The 27,392-nt window shown below is 33.5% G+C and overlaps 1 protein-coding gene across 2 annotated transcripts in view; it reads right to left on the bottom strand.

Moving 5' to 3' along the window:
* Positions 1–428: 428 nt before the first annotated feature.
* Positions 429–27,392, bottom strand: part of LOC120328173 (ephrin type-B receptor 3-like) — a 71,632-nt gene continuing 44,668 nt past the window's right edge. The window contains exons 8-21 of one of the 2 annotated variants that reach the window (XM_039394595.2): positions 24,864–24,975; positions 24,649–24,796; positions 15,278–15,359; positions 12,438–12,607; positions 11,882–12,014; positions 11,599–11,784; positions 10,763–10,870; positions 10,046–10,228; positions 9,750–9,811; positions 9,191–9,400; positions 4,535–4,729; positions 4,056–4,225; positions 3,580–3,729; positions 429–3,190 (exon numbers count right to left, since the gene is read on the bottom strand). In XM_039394595.2, coding sequence (XP_039250529.2) covers positions 2,920–3,190; positions 3,580–3,729; positions 4,056–4,225; positions 4,535–4,729; positions 9,191–9,400; positions 9,750–9,811; positions 10,046–10,228; positions 10,763–10,870; positions 11,599–11,784; positions 11,882–12,014; positions 12,438–12,607; positions 15,278–15,359; positions 24,649–24,796; positions 24,864–24,975 — 2,180 coding nt within the window. In that variant the 3' untranslated portion in view covers positions 429–2,919. Of the gene's footprint in view, positions 3,191–3,579; positions 3,730–4,055; positions 4,226–4,534; positions 4,730–9,190; positions 9,401–9,749; positions 9,812–10,045; positions 10,229–10,762; positions 10,889–11,598; positions 11,785–11,881; positions 12,015–12,437; positions 12,608–15,277; positions 15,360–24,648; positions 24,797–24,863; positions 24,976–27,392 lie in introns of both variants that reach the window. The other variant, XM_039394594.2, reaches the window with a different exon arrangement.

Genomic DNA, 27,392 nt, shown 5'->3' on the forward strand with positions numbered 1-27,392 from the left:
GGAAATACGTTCAGAGATTGCTACACTTTCAAGCATCCGAAATCAGAATTGAATGGTGCCATCTGTGGTTGCATTCGAAATGAAGCAAGTATTTTACTCTGAATGATTCTTGGATAATCATACTGTTTGGAAATAGGTGATGGGATACTTAGCATACGATGACCCCATGTTACGGTTCAGCGTTGTTACACAAGGCCTTCGCGTCATTTCCTCCAGAGGGTCAGTTGAAACACCTATACTGAAATTTGTAATCCAAGCGCTAGCAAACATTTGAACTGAGCAAAGCGAGCCATATTGAACACTGAAAAGTGTAACCTGTCAATTCTGTACTAAATCATGTCGACGTGTCACCCAGTCATTTGACGCGCTATTCTGAAATTATCCACCCGTTCTTTTATAAATTGAACAGAATCAAAACAGCCGAAAAATCTAATGAAAAATCAAGGTGTATTGCGATAGAAGAACAAAACAACAAGCAGTTACAAAAAATAGCGATGCAGAGCAATAATAATGGTAATAATAATGAAAATAAATCAAAAGTTTGGCGAATATTAATCTATCCGGGAATAAATTGATAGCCAATCTGACTTCAAAAGAAACAATGATGAACAGCATAAATCTTGGTCCAAAACGTGCAAAGATAAACAAAATTCGGGGCTCCCGAAGTATGCGGACCAAGATGGCGGACATCGGAACGTAACATGGGTAACAGGTTAGGGTTAGGCGATAATTTTTTTTCAATTTTCCTTATTTTAGTCCTATTATCAGTTCGAAGACTAGCCAAGAGCCTCCCGTAGTATTTATACCTAAAATTATGGCCTAACCCTAACCTAGTACACATATTACATTGCGATGTCCGCCATCTTGGTTCGCATACTTCGGGAGCACCCAAAATTCGTTGCTGGCTATATATATTTTAAGCGGAAAATAATAATTAAAGCCGCAGATATTTTACACCAAATCAAAACAAAAACAACATTTAAAATAAACATAATAAAAAAAAATGAAAACAGCAAGGGGAACATGATAAGATGGATACAACACAAAATAATATAGGAATGAACATTATTTCCCGATTAGCACTACTCGCTTGCAAGAAAGTACGTCACAGGATGGGATGTCAAACACGGGATGGGATGTCGGAGTTTAGTGTTAGGCTTAATTCTATTCTTCATCACGGGATGGACCAACCGGACCAAAACCTTGCTTTCTGTACGGAAGACCGAAGACTCAATTTTGAATCTCAAATTGGTCATATTATTAACAATACTGTATTTTTGTAACTATTTAATTTCAGCCAATACTCTAAATAAATTAATTATAAACCCGTGATGTCTCGAAGTGGGCATTTTAGCCTTGAATTTTTTGTTAGCAAAGGTTTTATCCGATGAATCACTTTTCTCCGACTTTTCCGAAGAAATTGATTCAAGTTCGAATATTTATAGTCAGGAATATGTTATGTACAAAATCTAAGATAGCTTAAAAGCGTTGTTTAGTTGCATTTCGTTGATAATTGTCTTTGCTTTCGTTTTGTTTTTCGTGTTTCATCATTTATATTTATCAAAATAACGAATAAAGTAAAGCATCGTGCAAATATACAGTGAAGCCAATGAACTTAATAAGCAGTTGTGTCAAAATAACAAACCGTGCGTAAAACTCGATTTTGCGGACAAACCCAACATAAACATAAACGAAGAAAACAAATATAGAAAAGAAACATTTCTCGCATTGTTTTCAGACACGAAGTGGACCTATAGATCATTTTGCTAAAAAATTCAGCATTTACATTAATTCTTTTTAGGGCGCCCAATATTCCACCCCAAAATACTTTTGTTTTTTAAATTCACGGGACATTTGTACAACAGTTGGCGCTTGAATTTTGGTAATATTACGGTGACCGTACTACTCATTGTACAACAGTTTCCATATAATTTGATCATTGTTTTCTTGTTTACATGCAAATTAAGTTTTTGTTTTTACAGAAACAAAATTTGCGCCCATGGATTTTTACTTTACAGAAAGCGGTTATCTATCGATACATTACCGATGAAAAGTTATTGGAGAACCATTAATTTCGTCAATATTTTAACCCAAAATAGATTCTAAATAAATACTACATCACTCAAAAAGGAAAAAAAAACAATAAAGTTAAAATATAAAGACGTTTATTTTCTAATAACAACTGCTTATATACAAAGCAAAGTTGGAACCATTTCCAATTTGATAAATAATAAATTATCCGATTTTCAATTGACAAAACATGATTATCGAATCTAATAATCAATTGTGCCACAGGGCTGTTATTTTATCTTAATCATAATATAGAACTTTAGTTGGGAATTATACGGTCTATCGTTGAAATAAATGATACCGGTAGTTATATATGAGAAATAGTTGGCAGAAAAATGATGATGCCCGTAATTACCCGATGATTGAATGGCTTCCAATCAGTACTATTGAAATTTCCCTGTTCTTAAATTCACTTTTTATTCATTTAAGGCTTTAAGCAGTGCATAAATGTCAATATGTCGTACATTATTCTGCAACCGCGTTTTGCGTTTGTATATTGTTTGTTTAAATTACCAATCAAAGTAAGATCAGACGTGTTAGCCAAGGCGAAGACTTGACAACCATTTTGTTTTTCATGTACATATGACGAAGTCAAATAACAATACGAAAAGTAGGAAGATTTTTAAATTTGCCTATTTTTGCTAAAATTTCAATTCAGTCGTTCAGTCTTAATGTTTCAAATTTTTTTTTGTTTCAAATTTTTTTTCAATTTGCTCGCAATTTCACAAAGCATATCTCGTAGCATACATTAGGTGGCTCTTTATCCGTGCCATAGTCCTGAAGTTGCTTTACGGTGTAATGAGCTCATTCCGCGTATTTTTGCTCACTTGGAGGCATCCGAGAGCATTTTCAAACAGCGACACTTCCTTCCGGTATAAGAACTTCCGTTTCTTCAATCGTAGCTGGTCTTCTGACGGATCCGTTTCGAACTGGTCTGTTGTGGGTGTCGGCATGGCCGTTAGGTAACATGACGTCATCGTCACCTGTTTCTAAGTCTTCGGTGGAATATGATGACGTTGGTCGGCTTGATGACGTACTGAGATGACGGCGGAGTGATTTGATGCCATTTTCGAGTTTGTGAACGTGTAATGTAACATCGATGCCCAGTGCTCTCAAATCTCTGAAATTTGATAATATTGAAAAGATTGAAAATGGCTATTAACTGAATTTCAAGATCTATTTATACTACAGCTTTTAAAATGATTAGGATTCAAATATCGATTAAAACAGAACGGAAATTTACGATATATATTGAATATAAAAAAATGGTAATTGTAAATTCTGAATGCTATATATCTAATAAATTTGGGCTACGTTTTTTTTCATGCGTAGGTGTTGAAATATAAATAGCCTCAGCAAAAGTTTGAATATTAATGTTAAATTTTTGATACGAACCGGGAGATAAACTAGCTTTCGGCGAACGGAATCTTTCGACTACGATATATAAGTATTTTATGCGACCTACAAGTCTATTTTCCACATTTAGAGTCATTCATTATATTTACTTACCCGATTGTTAGATTAGAAACTTTATCCAAAGTATCAAGACCACGAGCCAGGAATCTGTCTTTGTATTTGTCCAATTTTTGACATTTTAACCATTGTTCGACTGTGGATATTTCACCGTGATCAAGCGCATGTTGTAGATTAGGAGTTGCACTGAAAAAAAGAAAAAATATTTGGCGTGTTTTCAAAGTTTTTGACAATGTGCATTTTAGAAGGAATTGGTATCATCAATTAACATACTTATGATTTGATCTTTTAGAATAATATGGAAATTGAAACCAGGTGTAATAATTTATTTTATATTCTGGCCATACAAGAATGTTTATGTTGACTAAATGGTGGAAAAAGGGGGGAGCCTATTTTAAACTATTCTTAAAGAGGGGTACAAAGCTGTTCGTAGTATGACGATCATCCATCAATACATGGATTTATTTCATTAAGAAAACTGTCTGATAGTAAGAAAATATCCTTTTACTCACCAAGCACCGGCTAGACTTGCTGAAGATGCGTTGCCAGTTATATTTCCATTTGGTCGAGGAGCTTTTTTGAGAGATTCAAGATCGCTGACAAGATCAATAAATTTCGGCCTTTTGTTTGGATCGAGTGACCAACATTCTAACATCTTTTCGTGAACAGCTTTTAAACAATTCTAAAAATTGAAGAATATGAGTTTCACGTTAACAACAATTCGATACTTTGACAAAGAAATTTATTTTCTGGATATAAGAATGTTTCCACCACTCGTATAAAACATCCTCATATTTTTTTCAGGTTGAATGCATACAAAACTATTCATTGCTTAAATCTCGTCTCGACCTGAGAGTTCATAGAGCAGTCCTGGAACAAGTAGCCATGGTTACATTAATTTGAAGTAAATTGAATTTGATTTGTTATATTGTTTATTCCAATTCCATTTCCAGTTTGAATACAAAAAACCTATAGTCTCGTTAAAACTTACCGTAGGTGCAGGCAACCTCATTCCACTTTCAATGTTCTGAACGACCTGTTGATTGGTCATATCCCAGTAGGGTTTTTCTCCGTAAGACATAACTTCCCACATTACGATTCCATAACTCCAAACGTCACTTGCTGAAGTAAATTGTCTGTATCGAATGCATTCAGGAGCAGCCCAGCGAATAGCAATTTTTCCACCCTGGGTAATATATAAATAACAGCGGTAATTAAAACGAAAATTTCCAATATTACATAGTATGTATTTTCAAATTAGCTGTTCAACACTCAACAGTAAGAAAATCAAATGCTGTATCGAATGCATTCAGGAGCAGCCCAGCGAATAGCAATTTTCCACTCTGGTTAATATATAATTAACAACGGTAATTGAAGCTAAAATTTATTATATTACATAGTATGTATTTTCAAATTAGCTGTTCAACAGTAAGAAAATCGAAAAAGACATGTTATGTTCACTGCATGGATACAACTTGACCAGCAGGCAACTAAGAGCGCATCAATTTGGATAATGGGCACACTGTAAGTCTAACACCAATTCACGTTCATTTTGAAAATTGTGAAAAGTTATTAAATTCATTGCGAAATTGTGATTGGAAATGTTAATATAAGAGTAAAATTAGACGTTAAATAACACTTCTGCTATAACCGTTATGCAGAGAAAACAAGATATATGGTAAATTTTGAAAAGAGATACATGTAATAAGTATTACATCAATGGTGATTTGATTCCGAAATTTTTTATATTTTTATATTCAACTATTTTTATTATCACAAATTTGGAATTTTCAACTCCTTTTTTTAAACAAATCAAAAATTGAAATTGAAGTTATTGAATTGAAGCTAAAATTTTATCTTTTCTTCTTTTTAGTTATTTTCCAGTATCTTGCAAAATAAACATTGATATTTATAACATTAGAATACATTTCTCCTATCCAGTTAACACAATATGCCATTTTCTAGAACAATCTATAGTTTTGAGAAGATATTCAAGCAACACCACATTCGGCCAAGCACAATATCACACCTATTACAGCATTCACAAGCTTGATCAAGTATAATATGATACAAATTTATTGCAACAATTATTTCACTTCAAGGGAATATACGTCAACTTTTACGAAATTAGTGAAAAATATTTACTTTTGTGACAAATTTTGGGCCTAAAAATAGACATTTTAGAGTTACATTGAAGTACGCTAATCACGTTTTTGACCACAAATTTATTGCTGCCACAAACAAAGTCATCTTTTAATCTTATTTTGGTTGTCTGCGTGACAAAAACCGAAGACGAACAAGGTATTGGTATTGGCACTTGTTCCGGTTGCTCATGGTAACCAAAAACAAGAGTGGCAACTGACAATAATGGTTAGTTTCATTATCACCTTTACTATAAGTCTCAACAACGGAAATCGAAATTTGTGTATAGGTAATACGCTATTATAAGTGTTGTCATAATAAAGGGTAAGAAAAGTCATCGTTAGATAGGAAATTCCATTAATTCGGTATAATTTGCACAGTGAAATCCAATGTTATATACAAGCAACATTAAAATGAATACCGGTAAGTTAGAACGTAGGTGACATGGGCTAAGCTCTGGTCCAGATGTCATGATAGTAATAAAGTAAAATTACATTTTTTTTATTATAATAACCTTGTATAGAGTGAATTTCCCACATAAAAAGTCAACTTGTCATATTTATTGGTTTTGGCATCAAAATAAAGTGAGATAATTATGGCGATCAAAAAATCGGCTATATTGCAAGAAACTCATAATTTCCCACAGTCTAACAGAACATCAAAATGTAAAACGAAACTTCTCAATTCATCAAATTAAGTATCGAAACGCTGGGAAAATTACGCAGAAAACTTTTCAAGGTAAATGATACTGAGAAAGAGAATAAAGATCGCAATAGTAGGTGGATACGCTCGGCGCACAAATCCGCCATTTTCTAATTTAAAAATCATGTTACGCGAAATAGCTTTTTGCTTGAATTTGTTGGATAAAAAACAACACCATGGACGGAAAATAATAAGGCACGAATGCCAAGTGTCACAATTTTCTATACGTATGATCTAGGGGTTTCAAATACTTCAATTCTGCAGTGCGCCGAAATATTCCAAAATAACGATAAAACGTTTTCATAAAAATCCATGCTTTATGAGAATATGAGCTCCTAATTGCATGTGACTTTTATGATTCGTTTTACCTTCAACTATGTAAAGAGCTTTCGGAAAGCATCCGCTTGAATACGGATAGCCAGTTAAAAGATTCAAATTGAAGGTATAATAGACACAATCTACCTAATTTATTATATTCAGTATAGCGTGTGCAGTTGGCTTTGAAATTTAGCACCCGAGTTACTACAGGCTATACTATAGACGTGAAAACGGGAATTATATGAACTGAAAAAGAAATCTATTAACTATTGGTAGATATATAGAAGACAAGTAGAAGAAGTTCTAAGGTGCGGAAATGCGTAAAGATGTAACCCCTGATTTTACTGCGGCATTACTATTCTAGCGCATAACCAAATAAAGACGACAATGTCCCGTGATGTGAAAAATAAAATTCCACACAGTTAAATTTTTCATAAAAAGTACTTGTTGTATCGACATTTTAACGAAATCAACCTTCTTTCTATACGATTTATACAATATCTATAAAAACAACATGAAATCATCTCGATATATCTCGCACTTGGAATTTGAATTTACAGTCAACAAACCAAGCTTTATGATATAATGTCTGACACAAAAATGATTTGGAAAATTTCACATGCGGCACACTGTGATAAAACGCAGGAAAGATTACGAACAAATAATCAAATTGCTAAAAATAGAAGAATTGAAAATTCAAAATTGTACAATAATAATAACTTGAATATGATATTGAATTTATGTTTACTTTTGAAAGTAAAACTGATTTATATATCACGTCAATCATTCAGAAATTCCGGGGATTGGTAATAAAAAAAAACGGTCTGGCAACAATGAAGACTTTGAATTCATTAATTACAATAAAAATAGGATTTACATATAGTTGGGAAGTTGTTTATTCCAACGACACCAGTACAGTGCATTGCATTGTATCGAATAGGTAAAAATTATCAAGAGTGGCCAAGATCGTGATGCATTAGAATTTCAAAGTAACATTATGTGGCCTCGACTTGGCCATTTCTTAGAAAACAATTCAAGATGAAAACCTATAGACTATAACATGTTGAATGTACAAGTGTGAAGGACCGGATTGCATATAAGGTATGAGTTATTAAATTTCAACCAGATCCGGCTAGGAATAAACTCAGGTAAATTTGACTCCAATTATTGTATCCGAATATCAATTCAATAAGAAATACGTACGGATTGATTTTTTACCTATTATTCGTGAACCTCGCTTGTAGTAAGAAATAAATCTTTTTCAAATTTAGAGCCGGACCCGGATTCCGAAAATTTCGACTCCACAAGCTACTAATATTTTCGCTGACGAGTTTATATAACACTATTAAAAAATAATACTAAAAAAAGAGCTAAAATACCAAATTTTTAGATTAACATGAAGGCTATATATATTGTGGAGAACACATCAATAATATAATCTCCGTCTAATCCCCATATCTGTCAGCGAGTTTCAATTACGAGAATCAAAAATAGAAAACCATTTTATTCACAAAACAATGAATATTACGGAAAAACAACTTTTGAAATCAAATACACTTTAATGTGAAAGTGCTGACGTTTCTGCGTTTTTACAAATCGAGAATATTTGGAATATGAACTTTTTAGGTTTGACAAAAAAATGGTGTTTTTATTATAATCAATACCGCTGAGGGAAACGTAGGCGTTGTCGAATATTTATCAAGATTAAGATCAATCGAATAATTTTTACGATTACTTGATGAACTAACTAATAACTGCTGTCTATCATTTTTTATTGAACACAAAGTGTATTTATAGGTAATTTTGCATAATTATTGTTGTTGCTGGGTTGTTGTTGTTGTTGTGAAAAATCGCTTTTCTCAACAACTAATGGACCAATCGATCTCAAACATTCACAACATTAAAGTGGAAGAAGTTGACCCATAACTGTACTTTAATTTTCTACTCCCACAAGGCCCAATATTTGGCCCTCAGATTTTTATGATTTTTTTCAAAGACACCTGGCAAACCTTAATATAATATTCGCTACAATTCTTTTAACATTCGCCGGGAATTTTGCTGACATTGCGGTGGCCATATTAGTCATGAGAATTTCGCATCGATAAATTTAAACATTGCTGTTATTGTTCTTATTTTTTTATATTGACAAATGATTTATGAATTTCATTTTAAAATGGCAATTCTAGCAAAATCTGTCAGTATATCTCAGTATTTCCTAATCTATTGGTCGCTTGTTTTTTCAACAAAAACCCAAAAGTTACTAATTTTAATTTCTAGTGAATTTCAATATTTATTTTATATTTGATAATGAAGTGTTGCTCATTGATAATTGTATATGTGAGACGTATCAATTCGTAAAAACGTCAGTGTCGTTTAGTATTTGAGCATGTCCTTGAGTCGCGATTATTATTAAAAAAAAATTTAGTTGCTCGAAAAAAAAAAGGATGTGAACCACTGGTATATCTGTATCTGATATTCAGCATACCTGTGTAGTGTAAGTAGCATGTGGATCATTTTCCAGAGTTCTTGAGAGACCGAAGTCAGAAACTTTACAAATGAGATCGGAATTGACAAGGATGTTTCTCGCAGCTAAATCACGATGGACGTATTTCATCTTCGATAAATATGACATTCCACTTGCAATACCCTGTAGCATTCCCACTAATTGATGATGAACAATTTCTACACCATGTACCTGAGTAATATAAAGAATATTATAAGACAGTTCATTTTCATTCTAGCTAATATATGATCGTCTTTGGGTGGGAATGTTGGAGGATAATTGCAGTCTATCCGAAAATAATCTCACATATGAGAGTCTTATTCGAAGTGAAAAGGGCGCCAATAACGAAGCTGGCGATGCTTATTAAATAGGGCGAGGCAGGATAGTTCGTACATTCATGTTGGATATGGTATTAGTTAACTACTTGGATTAGACGTTCCGCATTGCATGGGTGATAAGCTTCCTATGGTACATAAATCGGCACTATCAAAAGTCTATTAAACGACATAATACTATTATTTCAAAACTGTTTAAATCTTACTCTCAAATATTCATCCAAGGATCCATTGTCCATGTATTCTGAGATAATCATGACAGGCCGACCTAAATAAAATAAAAACATATAATTGCCGATCTCTCATGCAAAAGATCCAACATAGAGATAACAAGGTTATACAACTGGTAACGATTGAGTAAATCATTTCTCCGAATGAAGAGGTTTTCAGCCATGGGTGAATTTACACCTTGGGGTATATCATCGAGAAAATTGTAATACGAACGATTTTAAAAATCGGACTGTAAAATGGTAAAATATTATCAAATTTCACAGTAACTTACTTTTTGTAATAACGCCCTTCAATTGCAATATATTAGAATGATCAAACTGAGCCATGCTACAAGCTTCTCTCAAAAAATTCGATTGATCTTTCACTGATGCTCCATGTTTCAGTTGTTTGACAGCGACTCGGAATGTGTCTCCACCTTGAGTAAGATTCCCATGAAGTACTTGTGCAAATTCACCTAAAAGTACATGAGTTGCAAGTTGTTAGATTGGTGTCATTGGTACAATAAGTGAACGACTATAGGAAGCTTATATTTTCTCTGCGCGAGGGAAATAAGATAACGCTGTTTAAAGCTGGGAGATGAAACTTTTTTTTCTGGCGTGATATATGTCTGGTTCAAATTCGCCTGACTAAGCGTGTAAAATAAGTAAGCTAAACATTAGGGATGTCTCAAATATGTCATGTGATAATAACCGCACACTTTACATGCTTACTTTAACCACTTACCCTAAAATAACTATCTACCCCAACTCAGAACAATGAGGCATTTGGGAACAAGTAGACTAAAAAATGTAAAACAAGTATATGCGACAAATATAGGGCACCTTATACATTATAGGAATATATCGACTGATAAAAACATAGTACTTTTTTAGGCATAAGTGAATATTTGCATTGACTTGTTCGAAGCGAAATAGATAAAAATCTCCCAATACGACGGGTACTATATTTCTAGGTACACTATATCAGCTACACAAGCCAAACTACCTACCTTCACCAATCAATTTATCCAAAACGTTCAGTTCTGTTGGGTCGAGTTCTTTATTCAAGTTTTTGACTGCTTGATTCGGATCCGAATATTCGACATAAATTCGATGACCTGGAGGTGGTAAATTGACTACGTGATGGTTAGCATGAGATAGCAGAAGCAAGCAAAATTAAAACTGCGATTATATTGAGTACACAAGTAAGGTGACCCAAAAACAAAACCCTGGTCATTTGTAACATATTTCATAGATAACATGACATTTCGTGGGTAAATCCACAATTTTTTCGTTGCGATAGGTTCTTATATTAGTTCTCTATACATAGCTGAATTCAAATTTTTGCCACCGGGACCGGAGAGGTTCGATAAAATTCGATTATCTTACAAAAAGTTTCAATTTTCACAAAACGCCAATATTCGAACCCCAAAAAGTTGCCACAATTTCATGCACACAAACAGATATTCATGTGTTAAATATATTTTTTTCTATACCTAGAAGCTATTATAAAATTTATAGGTTTTGTATTTTTGGAGTCACTCTGCAGCTATACATTAAACCTCAAAATTGTGGATCTTGAATGTCTCAAAAACAGAGTATCATCATGATTTTACCGCAGAATAGATCATTGAAATCGATAATATTTTTATTCAAAATTTCAATCACTTGAATATAGACCATCGGTTCTCAACCAGTGGGCCAAGGCCTACTGCTGTTCCTTTTCATGTCAACCTATTTTTTTTCATGTGTTGATTACTCCGTTACATATCACATTAAATTAAAATTAATTAGAATTACATCAATTAGAACTCAGAAGACAGCGAAGAATAAAAATTCGCCTCACCTATTAATGGTTCTTGAGCATGTCTCTGAGATCCCCCGTTTGTTGTTGTATCTTTGCCGGTCATTCGACGTCCGCATTTATAATAGATAACTAATCCAACTATAACGAAGATGATTACAACAACTACCACAGCTATAATAACTATCGTCGTGGTATTGCCCTCAACTTGAGAAGACGGCGCATTGTCTAAAACAAAAGTACATAGTATAAAGGTTTGAAAGTTAAAAATGCTAGAATACGGGATACGGCATTTTTCTTCTCCTGAATCCATAAAATCACTTACCGACGATTGACGTTGTTTCAAAATCATATCCAACGCTGTAAGCACCAAATCCCGCGGAATTTCCAGTTCGAATTCGAATGACATATTTTGTATTCGGCTCCAAGTTTTCTATGAGTGCTGTTGTGGTATCCGTCTAAAATTATTTGCAAGATATGAAATTTTACAATGTGTATATGCTTTTACTAAAAGTTTTATTGAACCCGAAAGGTATAGGTCAATCGATTTGAAAAATTTATGCCTGAAGCCCCTAGAAGCCTTTTAAGTTCTAAATTTGTTTAAATGTCGTCCGAGTCGAACCTGTGGGACTCATCTGCAATTTTGATTTAACGCTTTTGAATGATCAGTTACGGATTTCGGTGTAAATCGGTACTACATGTTACCGGTACTACGGTTAATTATTGAAGTGTTATGTACATTGCCCGCTTGTTTTATTTTACAAAATACCGAATTTTTGGCCATGAACATACAATGAAGCACCCATAAACATATTGTGAGCGTTCGTTTAATATAAATTGTCACTCCGAACGGCATAAAAATTATCCCGAAACCCGCTAACCTCTTTCAAAATTGGCGCAATTCTAACTTTCGTTGTAACGTCATTCTTTGGTCTGATTTCAATTTCATATTTTCTGATGATGCCATTGGGTTGTTGTGGAGGTCGCCATTTGATTTCTACCGCTCTTTCGTTTCGTTTCGACAAATATACACTTGTAATAACGGAAGGAGCTGAAATAAAAATATTGTATAGGTATACTGAACTGTTTCATTTTAGAAGAAGCATACGTAATGTAATAATACATTTTAAATTTTATAAAGTTGAACTAATCAGTATGTTTTTCGTGTGAAATCCTATATATACCATCACTAAATTCCGTAAACATCCCTAAAGCGCCAGCACGAGGCGTTTATGGCATATCATATAATGAAAATATACTAATGTTATTGATGAACGTTGCAAGAAACTGTTTATTATTTGGGCGATAACAACTAGGAAGATCTTGATAAAATTCCAATCGTTTTTGCAGCATTTTGAATCAAAATATCATACCAGGCAGCAGGAAAGTAAATAAAAACGTCATGTTATAATTTTAAACATTACGTTATTTTATGAAACAATACGGATTAAGTGATTAGGCTTTTGTGTATTTCAAATGCATACAAGGCTATAGGCTGTGGAACGGATGTGGTTAACCATTTAAAAATGTGACTTCAAATTATAAAATTCTTCGGTTTGATGGTTAACTAGAAATTAAATTATACGCTAAGTTTGGCAATCCAATTCAAAATTGGGTGATTGCGATAAGCTGATGAATTTATTGATATTCTATACCGGTGACAATAGGATACGATGACCAAAAAACTGAATGATTTTTGATTATAAAATTAAAATGTAATCATTGGGAAGTAGTAATAATTCCGTGTATTGGCAAGGTTAATAAACTTTTCAAGTTCTAAATGGTAGGTCGGTGTGTATAAGTGGAGGTGTTTTCCTCGTGAAAACACGAAAAAAGACCAATTGTAATATCACTTACAAATATGTACAGCGCATGAACAAAAGTATCATTGCCACGAAAAATAAGACGAAAGACGTCATCAAAACAATATTTGCAAATACCAGGAATCAAAGAATACACAGTAATCAAAAGCTGATGACAGCGGCGTATTTGACATTTTAACAAAGAATACTTTTCATGTTTGACCGCGAAACTAAATATCTAATAAACATGAAGTTCAAGTACATGGTAACAAAAAAAAAGGTTGAATTTCAAATATTTTGCGTCGAGAAGAAACTCGAAACATAGAAATATGCGGCGAATGTGGAGACGAAATTATACCAAATTTTTGATAGCGGTTAGCGCTGTAATTTATGTTGGTACCATATCTTGTCTACTTCAGTATTACACGAGTTTACAGTTGATTCTTGATTGGGGTCACTGATGGGCGGTAGGCGTATTAAAGTTTATACTCACTTAACCCTTTATCATACAGATAAAGCCGAAGATAATTTTATGATGAAACATTTTAATATTCTATATATATATATATCTGCTTTCCTATAACCGTACATAGTCGAGTTGATTGAATATCGAGTTTTTGTGTTATACCCTATAATATATGAGAATAAGTAATATGGCTATAGAGAAACGTTATTTTGGGCTGTGTTGACATTTTGAATTTGGAAATAGAAATCCGTATACTGCGATTGAATGAAGATTAAAACCATCTCCTCCTAATTGCACACTTAAATATAGTTCAATGTTAATAATAAATTAATATTTAACTAAAACCCGACGTTAGGAATCCAATGTAAATTCCATTGCAAATAACACAACGACACGTATCTAATATTTGAATAGTAATAAATATAGTTTAATAGTCCGGAAGTCAAACCCTCTCAACATATATTTTTTTAATTTAACTCGAGTCCAACTAACAATCAACTAAACGAGACGAGATTCAAAAGCGATGTACCTTTCGTCAGTTGTTGATTACATTTAAAATTAATCATAATTTGTATCATGCGCTGTTACATGGCCAATGCTCTTTCACAGTGTTTCCTGAGTAAAGTTTATCGTTTCTAGTTTTAGTTGAATGTCCGGGTTGAAGCCATATATGGTAGAAAGGTAGAAAACTCGCCAAATACACACTTATTTTGATTGCATTGTTTAATTATTGAATTGGCCTAAGTTGATGTTATCAATGTTTCGGTTTCTGGAAGTTTGAAGTCGGAGTCGAAATTTTCTTAAACCCGGAGGCGAGAGTCGCGATCGTTCCCAAATACGCCATTTAAACTGGAGTATGGAGTCGGAGTTGCGTGGCAAAAAAATGACTCCAATAATTTATACTGAATATGCATTCATTTTTGTATTATTCGATGTACATCTGGCTACTCATCCTTCAATTAGTGATGAAATATCAAATTCGGATATTCTCCGTTTGGAACATCTTAACAATTTATTCTAAGTTTGTTTAAAAATTGGGAATAGCGAACAAATTACCAAAGCGCTGACAATGACATTCAATTCACACCAAGCTGTATTTAAAATAACGATGACGACGGCAAGTCGCTTTTTCGTGTTATAACTCAGAAAGTATTCACCAAGACCGGTGTTTTTTAAATCCAATTACCTATTTTTTAAGTTGAGAAGGCGGCAAAATACTTTATTGGTGCCGAAAAGTGTAAATATTACATTTTCAAGGAAAAATAAACAATTAGTGGGATCGATTAAACAATTATTTCACCATTTCAAAACTGTCAATTACCATCAAAAAAAATTTATGAGGATAATTTTACTCATCAACAATTATGTTTGGGAAATAGATAAATCAAACTTGACAAGTTTCGTTCATGTTCTGCCCATTCATAATCAATGAATAGTTTAAAATTCTCCTTACCTGATTCTTTAGTAAACAGTTTTGTTTCGGTATATTCAGGGCTGGTTTTTGACAAATCTGAAACTCCATTTTCGGCAAAAATCTGAAAAAGTATGAAATGTGTGGTTATTAAAATATTAGGCGATAATTTATTTTAAGTACCCTACACTACAGGAACGCAACAAAATAAAAATAAAATGGCATACTTCAATTGAAAACGCGAACAAATCATTATTTTTGTAGGTAAGTTTAGACTGATCCGTCGTTGTTACTAATTTTTTCAAATATTACCAATAATTTCTAAAGCAATTGTCATATTGTTAAAAAATTGATTATGCCAAATTGGAAAGATGACAGTAATTATAGCTCTGAGTGCGAGACAAGACTGTTCTTTATGCACGGTAGTGTACATTCAGGCATACAACACTACAATATCTTCAATTTCATTTTGCTTCTATCATAAAAATCTGTATTTTTCAGATCAGCACAAAAATATGACCCAATGTAAAGAGTTGGGTATGTAGTGCACGGAGTAGAGATGTGAAGAAATTTACCAGATACCAATCAGATATCAAGGAAAATACACCGATGCCGATAAGTCGATGAAATTGCCGATAGTATGCAACTATCATCAATGCATATGTAATATACTTGGATGGACGGGTTTCATATTCTCGCATAATGAATCCTATTCGTTCTGGGAGTAAAACTCAAAATCCATGCAGGCACTGATTTATCTGCGGTAAAGATACGGACGGCCATTATCAAATGTCTTACTTAACCCTAACTGTAAAAATCAGACAACATAGTACCACCTAGTTTTGACTAAAAAGGATGATACTCGTAACCTATTTTATCTTATCTTGTAATCGCAGTCACAATATTTTCATTCATGTAACATACACGTATGTACGGTCACGCAAAATGTCAATACTTGGCTGTCAGGCACACAATTTTTGAATGGTACGTAAAAAATGTCGAAAATCAAGTAGAAGAACAATGCAAAATCCATTACTCAATATCGGGGATGTCACCTGCCAGCACAGCAATGTATTTGTGAGTATATTTTTATGTTGAAAAGTTAATATCTATAAAGCGTTATATGACTCAAAGCCACTTGATTGACTGGTATTTTAAGGTTTTCTACAATCGCTTGTGTCGGCATTCGACAAACGCAAAACCGAGAATATCGGTCAGAGACCGAGGACTTATCGATTGAAAGTTAGGGGATCCCCGAAAACAGCGCTCTTACTCCATAGTGACACCTTGTGTCCAATCGCTAATTAATTGATAACTCGCTAATTATACGACATAATTCATCCAAAATCAATAGGCTTCTGGTCCGACATATGATGAATGCACATGCAAAATCTGGCGCAGATTCAATCTCGCTTTTGTGAGATATCGCGTGCATCTAAAAGACAGACAGACAAATACCTATCAACATACTTATCGATTAAAATCGATAAGTAATAATACAATTACCGGTATTTCAGGGAACGCAATCTTAAAGTGCCTGTAAATCACTTAACTATGCTTTACCACTGATAAAGGGACAAGTGTGACAAAGTGCGAAAAGTGCATTAAAAGGGACAAGTGTGGAACAAGCGGACTGACATACCTGAGACACCGGAATTGATTTTGGTAATATTATGCTCTAGTTTCAGGGATGTGCAACCTTCAATATACGGGACGATCAGATACAAATAACAAAGTGGAATCACGAGCCGCACCTTTATTCAACACAGGCTTTCTAGTAGTTGCAGGCAAAAAAGTTTTTGTAATGGATCGTTTTGATATTATTTGAAAAAGTCGTTTCGCGGGCCGCTCACCTTTCAAAATTCGCACTTTTTCCGCGGACCGCGATTGGCCCGCAGGGTGCCCACCCCTGCTCTAATTCAACCCAATATTTTAGACAAAACAGGCATAAAGTCTGTGCATTGGACTCCTCCATATATGTAGCACTGATGTGCACCAAGAAAATGCCCAAAATCTAGATTGGAGATAACTTCATAAATTTGTAGTCTATATAACGTGTTCCTCAACCGTAGGAATCATACGAAAAAAATAAAAAAATAAACTTGACACCGACCAAAAAACATCAAAAAAAGGACTAGATAAAACTTAATAACAATTTTCTCATCTTCACCACCAAATCTCGTGGAATTGGTCGCATCAATGCGATAAAAAATTATCGGAATTTAGCTGCTGCGTCATAATAAGATTAGGTAAAATTTAAAACATTGTTTCACTTATTATCGGAGCATCAAATTAAAAGGTGTGGCGATTTAATTTTTGAGAAACATAATTATCTTGTTATGATAGCCTTAATCTGGACTTGTAGTAATGTTTTTGAAACAAACATATATGCATGAATCATAATGTAAGCGTGTACAATATGTTTTTATTTAAAGGTATGAATACTTACGGAGTAAAGCTGAATCAAAATTAGGAAAAAATGATTAATTTTAGTATAGGCGATATTTTAACTAAGAGCGGGAAGATTCGGGTCTTTCCACAAATGGTAGAAATTTAATCTTTTTAAACATGGCCATTTCCATAACATAAAAAAGTTGCATATTAATAGGCTTTTGCATTGTGCATGTGTGGCGTCGCGAAATGTCTTGTTCCAATTGTACCACACTTGTACTCAATTGTATGAATCCCACTCCACATGCGTAATCTACCCCTTTGTTCATTTAGTATGTATATCCTGACATAGAATATAACGATAGGACAAGTGCAACAAGTGTGGAAGCACAAATGCGACAAGTGTGGTACACGAAGGGAAAGTATAGTACAGAAGGGACAAGAGTGGTGAAAGTGCGACAAATGTGTTGCAGGAGGGAGAAGTATAGTTCATGAGGGACAAGAGTGGTGCAAGTGCGACAAGTATCGTACAGATGGGCCAGGTGGGGAAAGAGGGCCAAGTGGGACACGACATATTTAAGACACCCATCTGGCTGGTTTCATATTATTCCATCCTTAAATATGAAATTCAATAGTATTTCGTATCTCTAAGATAATCACCGCACAGCGGTTTTTACACGCAAAACAGTGTAAGAGTATCCCCTTTTATCCTATAATACATTTAATGATACCCTTGCATATCAGGGCATCCTATAATCAAATTATAATTGGTTTTAGTTTGGGTCAAAGAAAAATCACACCTATTTGTGGAAGTTGTGTATGTACCAAGCATGCTTTAGTATTCGCCTTGCGATAATAAAACTAAATTTTTGTGGCAATGATAAAGGGAATTATAAACCGATTGAGTTACAAAAAAATTGAAATTTGTTCCATGGTGAAGTATAACAAAATATATAGATATTTTACGGCCTGTTTTGAACACGAAGCATACTGGACGATTTGCAAAATTCCCGTCTTGGTCGCTTTTCTGAGAAATTATAAAGATTTTCAGAATATTTATTTATTTTCAAAGTCTTCCCGAGTAGTATGGATTTCGATATCTCACACTAAATTTTGTTAGTTTTGTGATCTTTTAGGAAAATCTCGGTGCTCCGCTAAGTTCTTACTGGTATCGATGTTAACTACTACAGTGGGTGATTTGTGATGGTTTCGAGTTTTTCAGTTTCATTTCGTTAGATTCCCAATTATTTTTAAGTACTTTTAGTACGATCCGAATTAGGTATCGCATGGGTATCTGCTGTTAATACTGAAAGAACATAAAACTAACACCCATTCTCGGATGATGACCATGAAAAAAAACTCCAAATATCTGTTCCGCAATGCTGTTATAGCTAACATTTATAAAAGAAAACATCAATTCTCCGCAAGTTATGGTGATAGCTAGGATTGAATCAAAATAGATGGCAGTCGTTTTTACCAACTTGGTAAATATTTTTCATAATATAGTATAATTTATTGTTCAAATCCATGTGTTGCCAAACATGACCATAATGAAACAAAACTTATAACCCTGTTACATCCATAATCCATGCATGGTCATACCATATTCAAATATACCATACGATATAAAGAGTAACCTAGGATTCAGTTCAACAATAGCTTCATGATTCATATATGTAAAGCTTTCGTTGTAAAATCGAGTAAACAACAATAATATTTATTGAACGAGTAGCGCAATGAAGACAAATGAAAACAACAAACCGTATTCCTTGAAATTAGAATGATTAATAGCTTACAATACAAAATACATGTTATATCTGTAGAAGATTTTTTCAAATTGAAAATTTTGGTCACAAACGGATGGTTTAGAAATTATATTATATTTTAAACTGGTATTATTATTTAATGTAAAAATGATTGTATGAATCAGAAAAACTTGTCGAAATGTTAGTTTTTACCAATACAATACTTTTGGTACACACTGGTTTTGATTAGCGCCCGTACCTCTTGTGCCACATTGTGGTGATGTGCTTCCATAATACTGAACAAAAAGAATAAGACAAAATAATTTATTTTGAACTTCGCAGTGGTATAAAAGTTACTAAATTTTCCAAAATTTCTTCTGTGTTGCATTCAAATTGAATTCCGTGAAATTTTGAAAATTTTAGGTGGAGCAAGAGCATGCACTCAAAAATTGGGTCATTTCATTTGTAATCATTGTCATCACTAGGACGAATACTCTTTAAAGTGCAAGATCCCATTAGTACAGAACCGCATTTTACTTTTAATGGAGCGTGTAATTTTTTATGTGTATCCGCTTTAATCATTTTGTAATTATGCATAAATGACAGGAATAAAAAACCTATTAAATTAAGTATTTGCTTCCAAATAGGCGATAACATACATCAAAACATCAACTTTAGAATTTATTTATTTATTATTTTAACACCACAATCAGTCTTTCCTGACAAAATGACAGGAGAACAAGTTGGGAGGTCCTTATTAATCTAGCATTAATGAAATTATCAGGAGTTTTCATCAAGATCAACATAAATTATGTGGCATCGTAGTAATTTGAATTCGTTGTCAACAAGTACAAAACGTTAGTCAAGCGGAACATTTAGGTTTGGAATTGGGAATCTGGATTTCTTTAGTTAAATTCTTTCAAGTTTTCATCCTCATAAAAAAGTAGTAGTACCATGAAAGATGGCTATAAACCCTTTGATTGATTAGTTTATTTCACATTTGGAGCCAAAATAAAAGAAAATCATCCGATTGAGATTCTAGTTAAGGCTAGCTGGAAACAGCTCGAATTTGAACTTCAGTTTGAAATCAGCAAAAGAGGTTTTCAACTCTTTAATTTTAAAGGTGACGAACGCCACTTAATCAATCGTAGTTTGTTACGTATTAAGTTTTTTACGACATTTGGCTGTTGTAGAATCTTGATGAAAAGAACAGACACTTTTATACGAATGTTATGAACACACCGTACCGCTGTGTAAATTGGAGGAATGCATTGCTATTGCGCTTATTTACCGCGCCGAAATCCATATTTCAAGGGTCTTTAAAATGTCGTTTCCCACCTATCCCGTTTTTAGCACATTTTGCTTCACTTATCCCCCATTATTCCCACTGTTAGTCAGGGTGCATATGTGTTGTGAGACAAATGTTTGAAGTAGGTATATGAAGTTGAATTCATGCTACAGTCTGGGTTAGAAAAGATATAATACTTTAGCAGAAGGTTTGGAGTATTCATTTAAGTGAGATTCACAAAATTGGAACGAGTGCGAGACAAGTAAGACACAACATTTTAGTGGCACAGTCAAAATCCTACCAAATTGATTTATATCTACCTATACCTTTCAAGAAATGGTCGGCGTGGGATTTGGAATCAATATATTAAACATGGAAATACGAATTATGTGACATGGTAACAAACATGCCACTGCCCCCACTATTTATGTCAATCCATAGTGAATGCTTATATAATATGAAACACTAAACACTTATATAAAATAAAATGGGCCATCATTCGGTTGTGTAAATATTATGGGACCTAAAACTCGGGTTCACGTGACCTTAGATGGCCCGAAAACAAAGTATATTGTCCGATTTTTTGGCTTCTGCGTCATCTCGATCGCCTCTGGGCGTTGTAAGCTGACAAGAAACGGAAGCATGATCTTTTTTATGATAAAAATGACAAGCTTATCACCGTTTTATGTTCGGATGTTGATAAATTGCAGAAAGGCCTTTTGGTAGAAATCTATAAATTACATATACCGGTAAATATGAAGAGGAAGAATCTTGCTTTTAAGTCGAGTTTATAATCTAATCAATGATAATTTGAAAGCATAAAAGTCAGTAAACTTTTCTTGGAAATAATGATTAGATAAGATCAACCTTTCACGCGTTTTTTTATTTCCTTTTTTTGCGCGTGGGAAAATATACGCATATTTAATAATTCTGTCCGCGGTTAAATGTTTTTAAAACTTAAAACCATAATAGAGCATATGAATAGTTTATAAATGATCTAATACTTTATCGATATGGAAATATAATATCAGTTGTTCACCGAACTCAATACACCAAAATTATGTTTTAATCACTCATGGCATGTTTCACCATTGGAAAACACCGTACTATCTAAAATTGTAACGTATTGTCATTTTTGTCAATGACCAGGGGTCAGGGGTCAATTGGTCAGGCAATCACAACCAAGCAATATACTGCCCTACTCAGTCAAAGATGCAACTTTCCGGTTTTACAAATTAAAATTGAGTCAATTCAAACAAATTGGTTCGAAAATCAAAAACGCAACGAAATTTAACATCGGAAATTTGAAGATATACGCATTGCATAAAGACTTCAAAATTCAATGAAATTAATACTAATCGTATATGTAAATATCGGATCTCTACTAAAGTACTGTATAGCTAATTTTCCTATAATGATAAAATTAATGCTCATTTATAATTTGCGGATATTAATTATTCCTGATCATAATAATGATCTAAAAATCCCATTTGGAATTAGATTTATAAAAAACATTCTAGATTTTAATCTCACCTCGAAAACAAGTAAAATGCAAATGTCACAGGAGTTCATTTTTAGTCATGTTTATACAAATACCAAATGCTGTAGTCCTGTGTTTTGGAAACTCTGCATCACATTTGAGAAAAACCAAAATCTGACGTCTACGTGACATTTTACATGCGTATTTAAAAAATTTTCGCCGATAAAAAATAATATTCAAATTTTGCCTCGGAAAGCGGAAGCAAGGTTACCAATTTTCGTCATATGAATATTGTAATAGACACCAAAATAAAATCTGTTTCTGAAGAAATAAAACGGAAATAATGCAAAAACATAACGGTATATTTGCCATGATTTCAAAAGTGGAAAATATCGAAATATGTCAAATCCATTTGCCAAAACGGCCCGATTTCGAATCAAATCAAAGCGGTAAAATTGTTATGAAATAATCGTTATGAAACCTCGTACTATGCCAAGTTAAACAAGGTACACATCCCCAAACGGACCCATGGTTTTATCAGTTTTAGGATTCCCGTTGAATTTTCTATTTGTAGACTCTGACAGAATGCCCACTTTTAGCGATTCCGTTAATCACCTGATGAAATCATTATTCAAGTCGGTTCCAGAATTTATTTGAGATTCGATGTAACTAGAAGCGGGCACTTCGAATCGAATAGTATATTATCGAATCGATTCATACGAAGATAAATTCTGAATCGGCGTCATATTGATTTTTATTGTTCGGCAAAGATCGAGGTATATCTGTCATTTTTTTGTTGAATTCTGATAGATGACTATTTTCTTCCTGTAGTGAGTTATTGATGAAACATGTTTTTTATTGCGCTAGCTACCTGTCTGGGTGATGAATTCTGTGTTTTCAGTATACAATACAAGTCAAGTCACATACAATTACATACCGGTATATCCCGATACCGGTATATTCAAAAAAAAATCGATTCGATTCTGAAATCATGAGGTATTCGAAAATGCCCTGCACTGGTTGTAACAGTCTCTACCGAACCATTAACTTTTATGTCACTACTTGCACATAGAGAATGGTTGAGAGCAAAATTACATCTCATGAAACCAAAATTAAAAACCATGTATATATCTTATAAACGTGAATCATGAAATCATTAATGCTTGCAACCCAAACATACGATTACAAATAAATTTAATCCACTTTAAATTTAAGTATAAACTTGTCAAAAAACGAACTGCGCTTGTGAAATATTTCTGCGATTCCAAATCTGAAAAAAAACTGACTTAGGATTAAAAATTTAAGTTTATATTATCTAATTGTCGTGATCGTTTTGAACTTGAAAATCAAAATACAATAATATTACGATCTAGGTGAAATAAAGGTCATAACATATCAGTCGAAACCGCTTGTTTCGATTGGAAGCATAGCACAGTTCACAGACGAAAATGGACACTTCGAAAAACGAGGGCAAATTCACTGTAAATTCATTGTTTGCTGTGTGTGCAGAAGTGGGTGAAAAACCCGGGTCCGAGTGGGGCTTGCCCTTCACCTCACCCAGAGTGCATAATTGAGTAGGCAATGCTGAACCGCAAAGATTCTCCAGTGAATTCTTTTTCAGATTCTTGTTCAGAGCGAAATGTGTATAAAACGTCGTATGTTAGTAAGTTTGTTTTGGGGTTTGGATTCAAATTAGAAAAAAGGGAATTTTGGATATTTTCATGAGAATAATAAAATGCGTTTTACAAACGAATATTGTACATATGTATGAATTGTTATTCGAAATTAATAAAACTGCTTGGAGAGATACAACAGCATATACTTTATTTATACAGTTCGCTACAAGGTATAATTCAATAATTACTAATAAGTCTTTGAAATGAGATTCTGATCTATAAACAATCCTTGAACAAATTCAAAATACTCATAGGGATACTTTCGTTGTAAAATATTTCCATCGTAAAAACATGAAAACCTCAACAGTCAAATAAAAATACGAAAATGTTGCAATTGTCAGGTCGTCTCGTTTAAAACCGCTTTATTATTTAAGAGGTTTTCAGAGTTTATAGTTTATAGTTTTGTAAGGTGAGTATAAACTGATGCTGAACTGAAGTTTGTGGTTTCTTGTTTTTATACTAAAGTACTAAAATTTGAATTCCAACCATCTTGGTTTTTGAGAGATCTGATTAGATTGTGATTATGGCAGAGTACTGGTGGTCGTATATTGAGAATGAAATATATGTCCTCCTGCTGCTTGTAACACACTTGTCCTAAATGTACGAATCCCACTTCATAGTATGAGTATTCTCATGTTTTCTGTAACATATCTATCCTAACCCACAACGTTTCATGTACTGACTTTAACCATTTGCCCGCAATAAATTTTTACCCTAACTAAGAACAGTCGGACAAATGTGTAACCAGTGGGACAAGGTATTTTTGAGACGCTGAACGAAAACGACCAAGTCTCTCTTTGGAAAAACTCCATATTAAAAAGCTAAATTCTTACTTTAACAATGTATCTCGTAAATGGTTCCAATCCCTTTATTGATGTTGAACCTCCGCTTACACTTGACTTTGGATTTAGAACTTGAACATCAGTTGAACAAGGAACGCATGAAGAGTAATCATCGTTGCCACATTTTTCACATGAAACTCTAAAAAATGGAGATTTTGAAGAGAGAGATTTCTTATAGGTATCTGGGGGAAACGGTGAAAGCAAACCTGTATGTGATGTCGTTCCTTCCTCCGGTACTTTCTGGTCGAGTCCATCGTAGTAACACAAACGTTGCATTCATTTTTGATACCGTTACTGCTCTTGGTTTTGTAGGAGGTTCTGAAATAAAAGGAAGAATTAAAATACAGTTAATGGTAGAAAAGAATCAATATTTATGGTTCTCGTTGATAAGTTGATATTAAACACGATGTTCAGAAAACTGTTAAAAACAAAAAATGTATCACTGCGTCGGTAAATATAGTCAATAAGCAGGTTATGGAAATGGAATATCCAGCCGAAACGTTGAAAAACCTGTTCGCTACGTCAATTATAGTAATACTGGTTTGAGAAACTTAAGTTAAAATGGAAAATGGTATGCTAAGATGTATAGGTATGGTACCTATTGTGTTGAAAACGCATTAATAATCGAAAATTTTCAGAAGATCGACTTGCATATTACAGATATTGGGGCTAATATATTGTTGAAAGCGTAAAACGAACTTATTTATCAATCACATTCAGTCGAAGAGGAACATGTTAATTCATGTGATTGACGTGAATTCTCATTAAAAATGTATTTAGAGAACGATTAGGTTAAAAAACATGTATTGTCGATTTGTAGGTACATTTTATGCGTCCTGTCATCGTAAAATGTTATAGATTATAGTCTGTACATCATTAATTTTTAATCTCGGTTTATCGGAATTTTGTTTTGTCGGAAGCATATAAAAACCTCATTTTATCATTGTGCTTAATGCCGATACGTCACTCAATTTGATTCTGACAGTGACGTCACAGGATTTCGTGGGAAAATTTGCATTATCGTCAGTTTTGTGAGTGACAGAGAGGAATTGAGAACTGATTAGAAACAAGCAAATACAAAGATTTTGGTTTAGGAATTATTGCGTCATAATATAATTATAACTCTATTCTGTAACTATTCTGATGGTAATTGTTGTCAGAACCGGAACTCCGGAAGACGGAATAGCTTCAAAAAACCAAAACCAAGATAATACCAAACCAGAAATATTCCTGTCTTTCTCAATATGGTAGTTCCATATGTATCAGCGGCTTTGTTAAATGAATGGTGGAAATGTGTAAAATATCTCATAAAATGGAAAATAAAACGGGAATTCTGTCCGGGTGAGATGTCTCGACTCTCGAATAGCGATTAATATTTTTTTTTCTATGAAAAATTTGCTTAAAGCAAGGCCATTTGCAAGGAGGTGATCTGTGAGCAAAGATACCGTCGACTACTGAATTGCAAAGAGATACCGAAACTATGAAAAAAAAACTATACCGCTGAGAATAAAATATATGTTTATACTTTTGAAACCAGTGCTTCTATTGGCGATGTTTATTGTGGCGTAAAATAATAATCACACAAATGCTGAATCAGATAAATTATTAATTTTAGGAGTACTTGTCTAACGACTTATTCTTAGCGAAATTTTTCAGTCACAAAAATGCAGCATACAGCTCTAGTTTGTACATTCAAAAATAAGCGTTGTTTTTTTGAAGAAATTAATCCTCTTAAATTTGTTACTGTGTATACACTATACTGAACAATTCGTGCAGGAATGTTGTACTTTATCGACGAAAACGACATTTTCAAATCTGGTACGATAAACAAATAAAATTCGTCGCCAGGAGATTTCGACAAGCGTTCAAATTGATTGTCAGTTTTTTTCACGCGAAATTGCGTTCAAAAATATTTTTAGCATAATCAAACATATGCGTGTTTTACTAATAAAATAAAACAAAAAAGAATTCTAAACAAAATGAAAATATTTGAAATGCACTTGAAAGACAGTCGTAAAATTCAATGTATAATTTTTTTCATTTTCACTCTTACTAAAATACTGAGTTGTCTGTGATACTGGAATGGAGTGAAATGCTGTTTGAACGACTCCCGGACTATTAAAGGAAATACCTATTCAAACAAACAGAAAAAAGGATACCTGCTTCTATGTGACGGATTACAAAGGCATTCTCATAGCTGAGGTGTGGAAAAATCTACAAAAAAGTTATCTCTATATTCGAATTGTTATTCACTAATCTTCATTCATTATAAATCACAAATTGAGATGGAGAGTTTTTAAACTAAGTGTATCACATTTATTGTATTCAACAATTGCAGTGTATTCCTTTTAAGGTACTCCCGTAGTGTGTGTAACAGGTTAGAGTTAGGTTATTTTTTCATTCCGATTTTCCTTATTTTGGTCCTATTACGAGTCCGGGGACTGTCTGTGTTAGCTAGGTGAATATACCCCCAGCGCATAGGCTTCAGTTCTTTTACACAACTTGATGTATAGGCGAACAAAATTAATTACCTCCATATGGGAGACACACTTCTGGAGCGCCCTTATTAAAGTGGACCTACTTTAAAATGTCTACGAAACTTTGACAAAACAGGTAAAACTGCTATCTTTACCAGACATTAATATTTTTCTTCAAGATAAAAAGATAGTTTTAAGATTCCTCAGATAAAGAAGTTAATGATAAGTTGACACTTCGACATTTAGATTAGATAGATT

The sequence above is a fragment of the Styela clava genome, chromosome 7 (assembly GCF_964204865.1).
Source record: "Styela clava chromosome 7, kaStyClav1.hap1.2, whole genome shotgun sequence".
Classification (NCBI taxonomy): Eukaryota; Metazoa; Chordata; class Ascidiacea; order Stolidobranchia; family Styelidae; genus Styela; species Styela clava.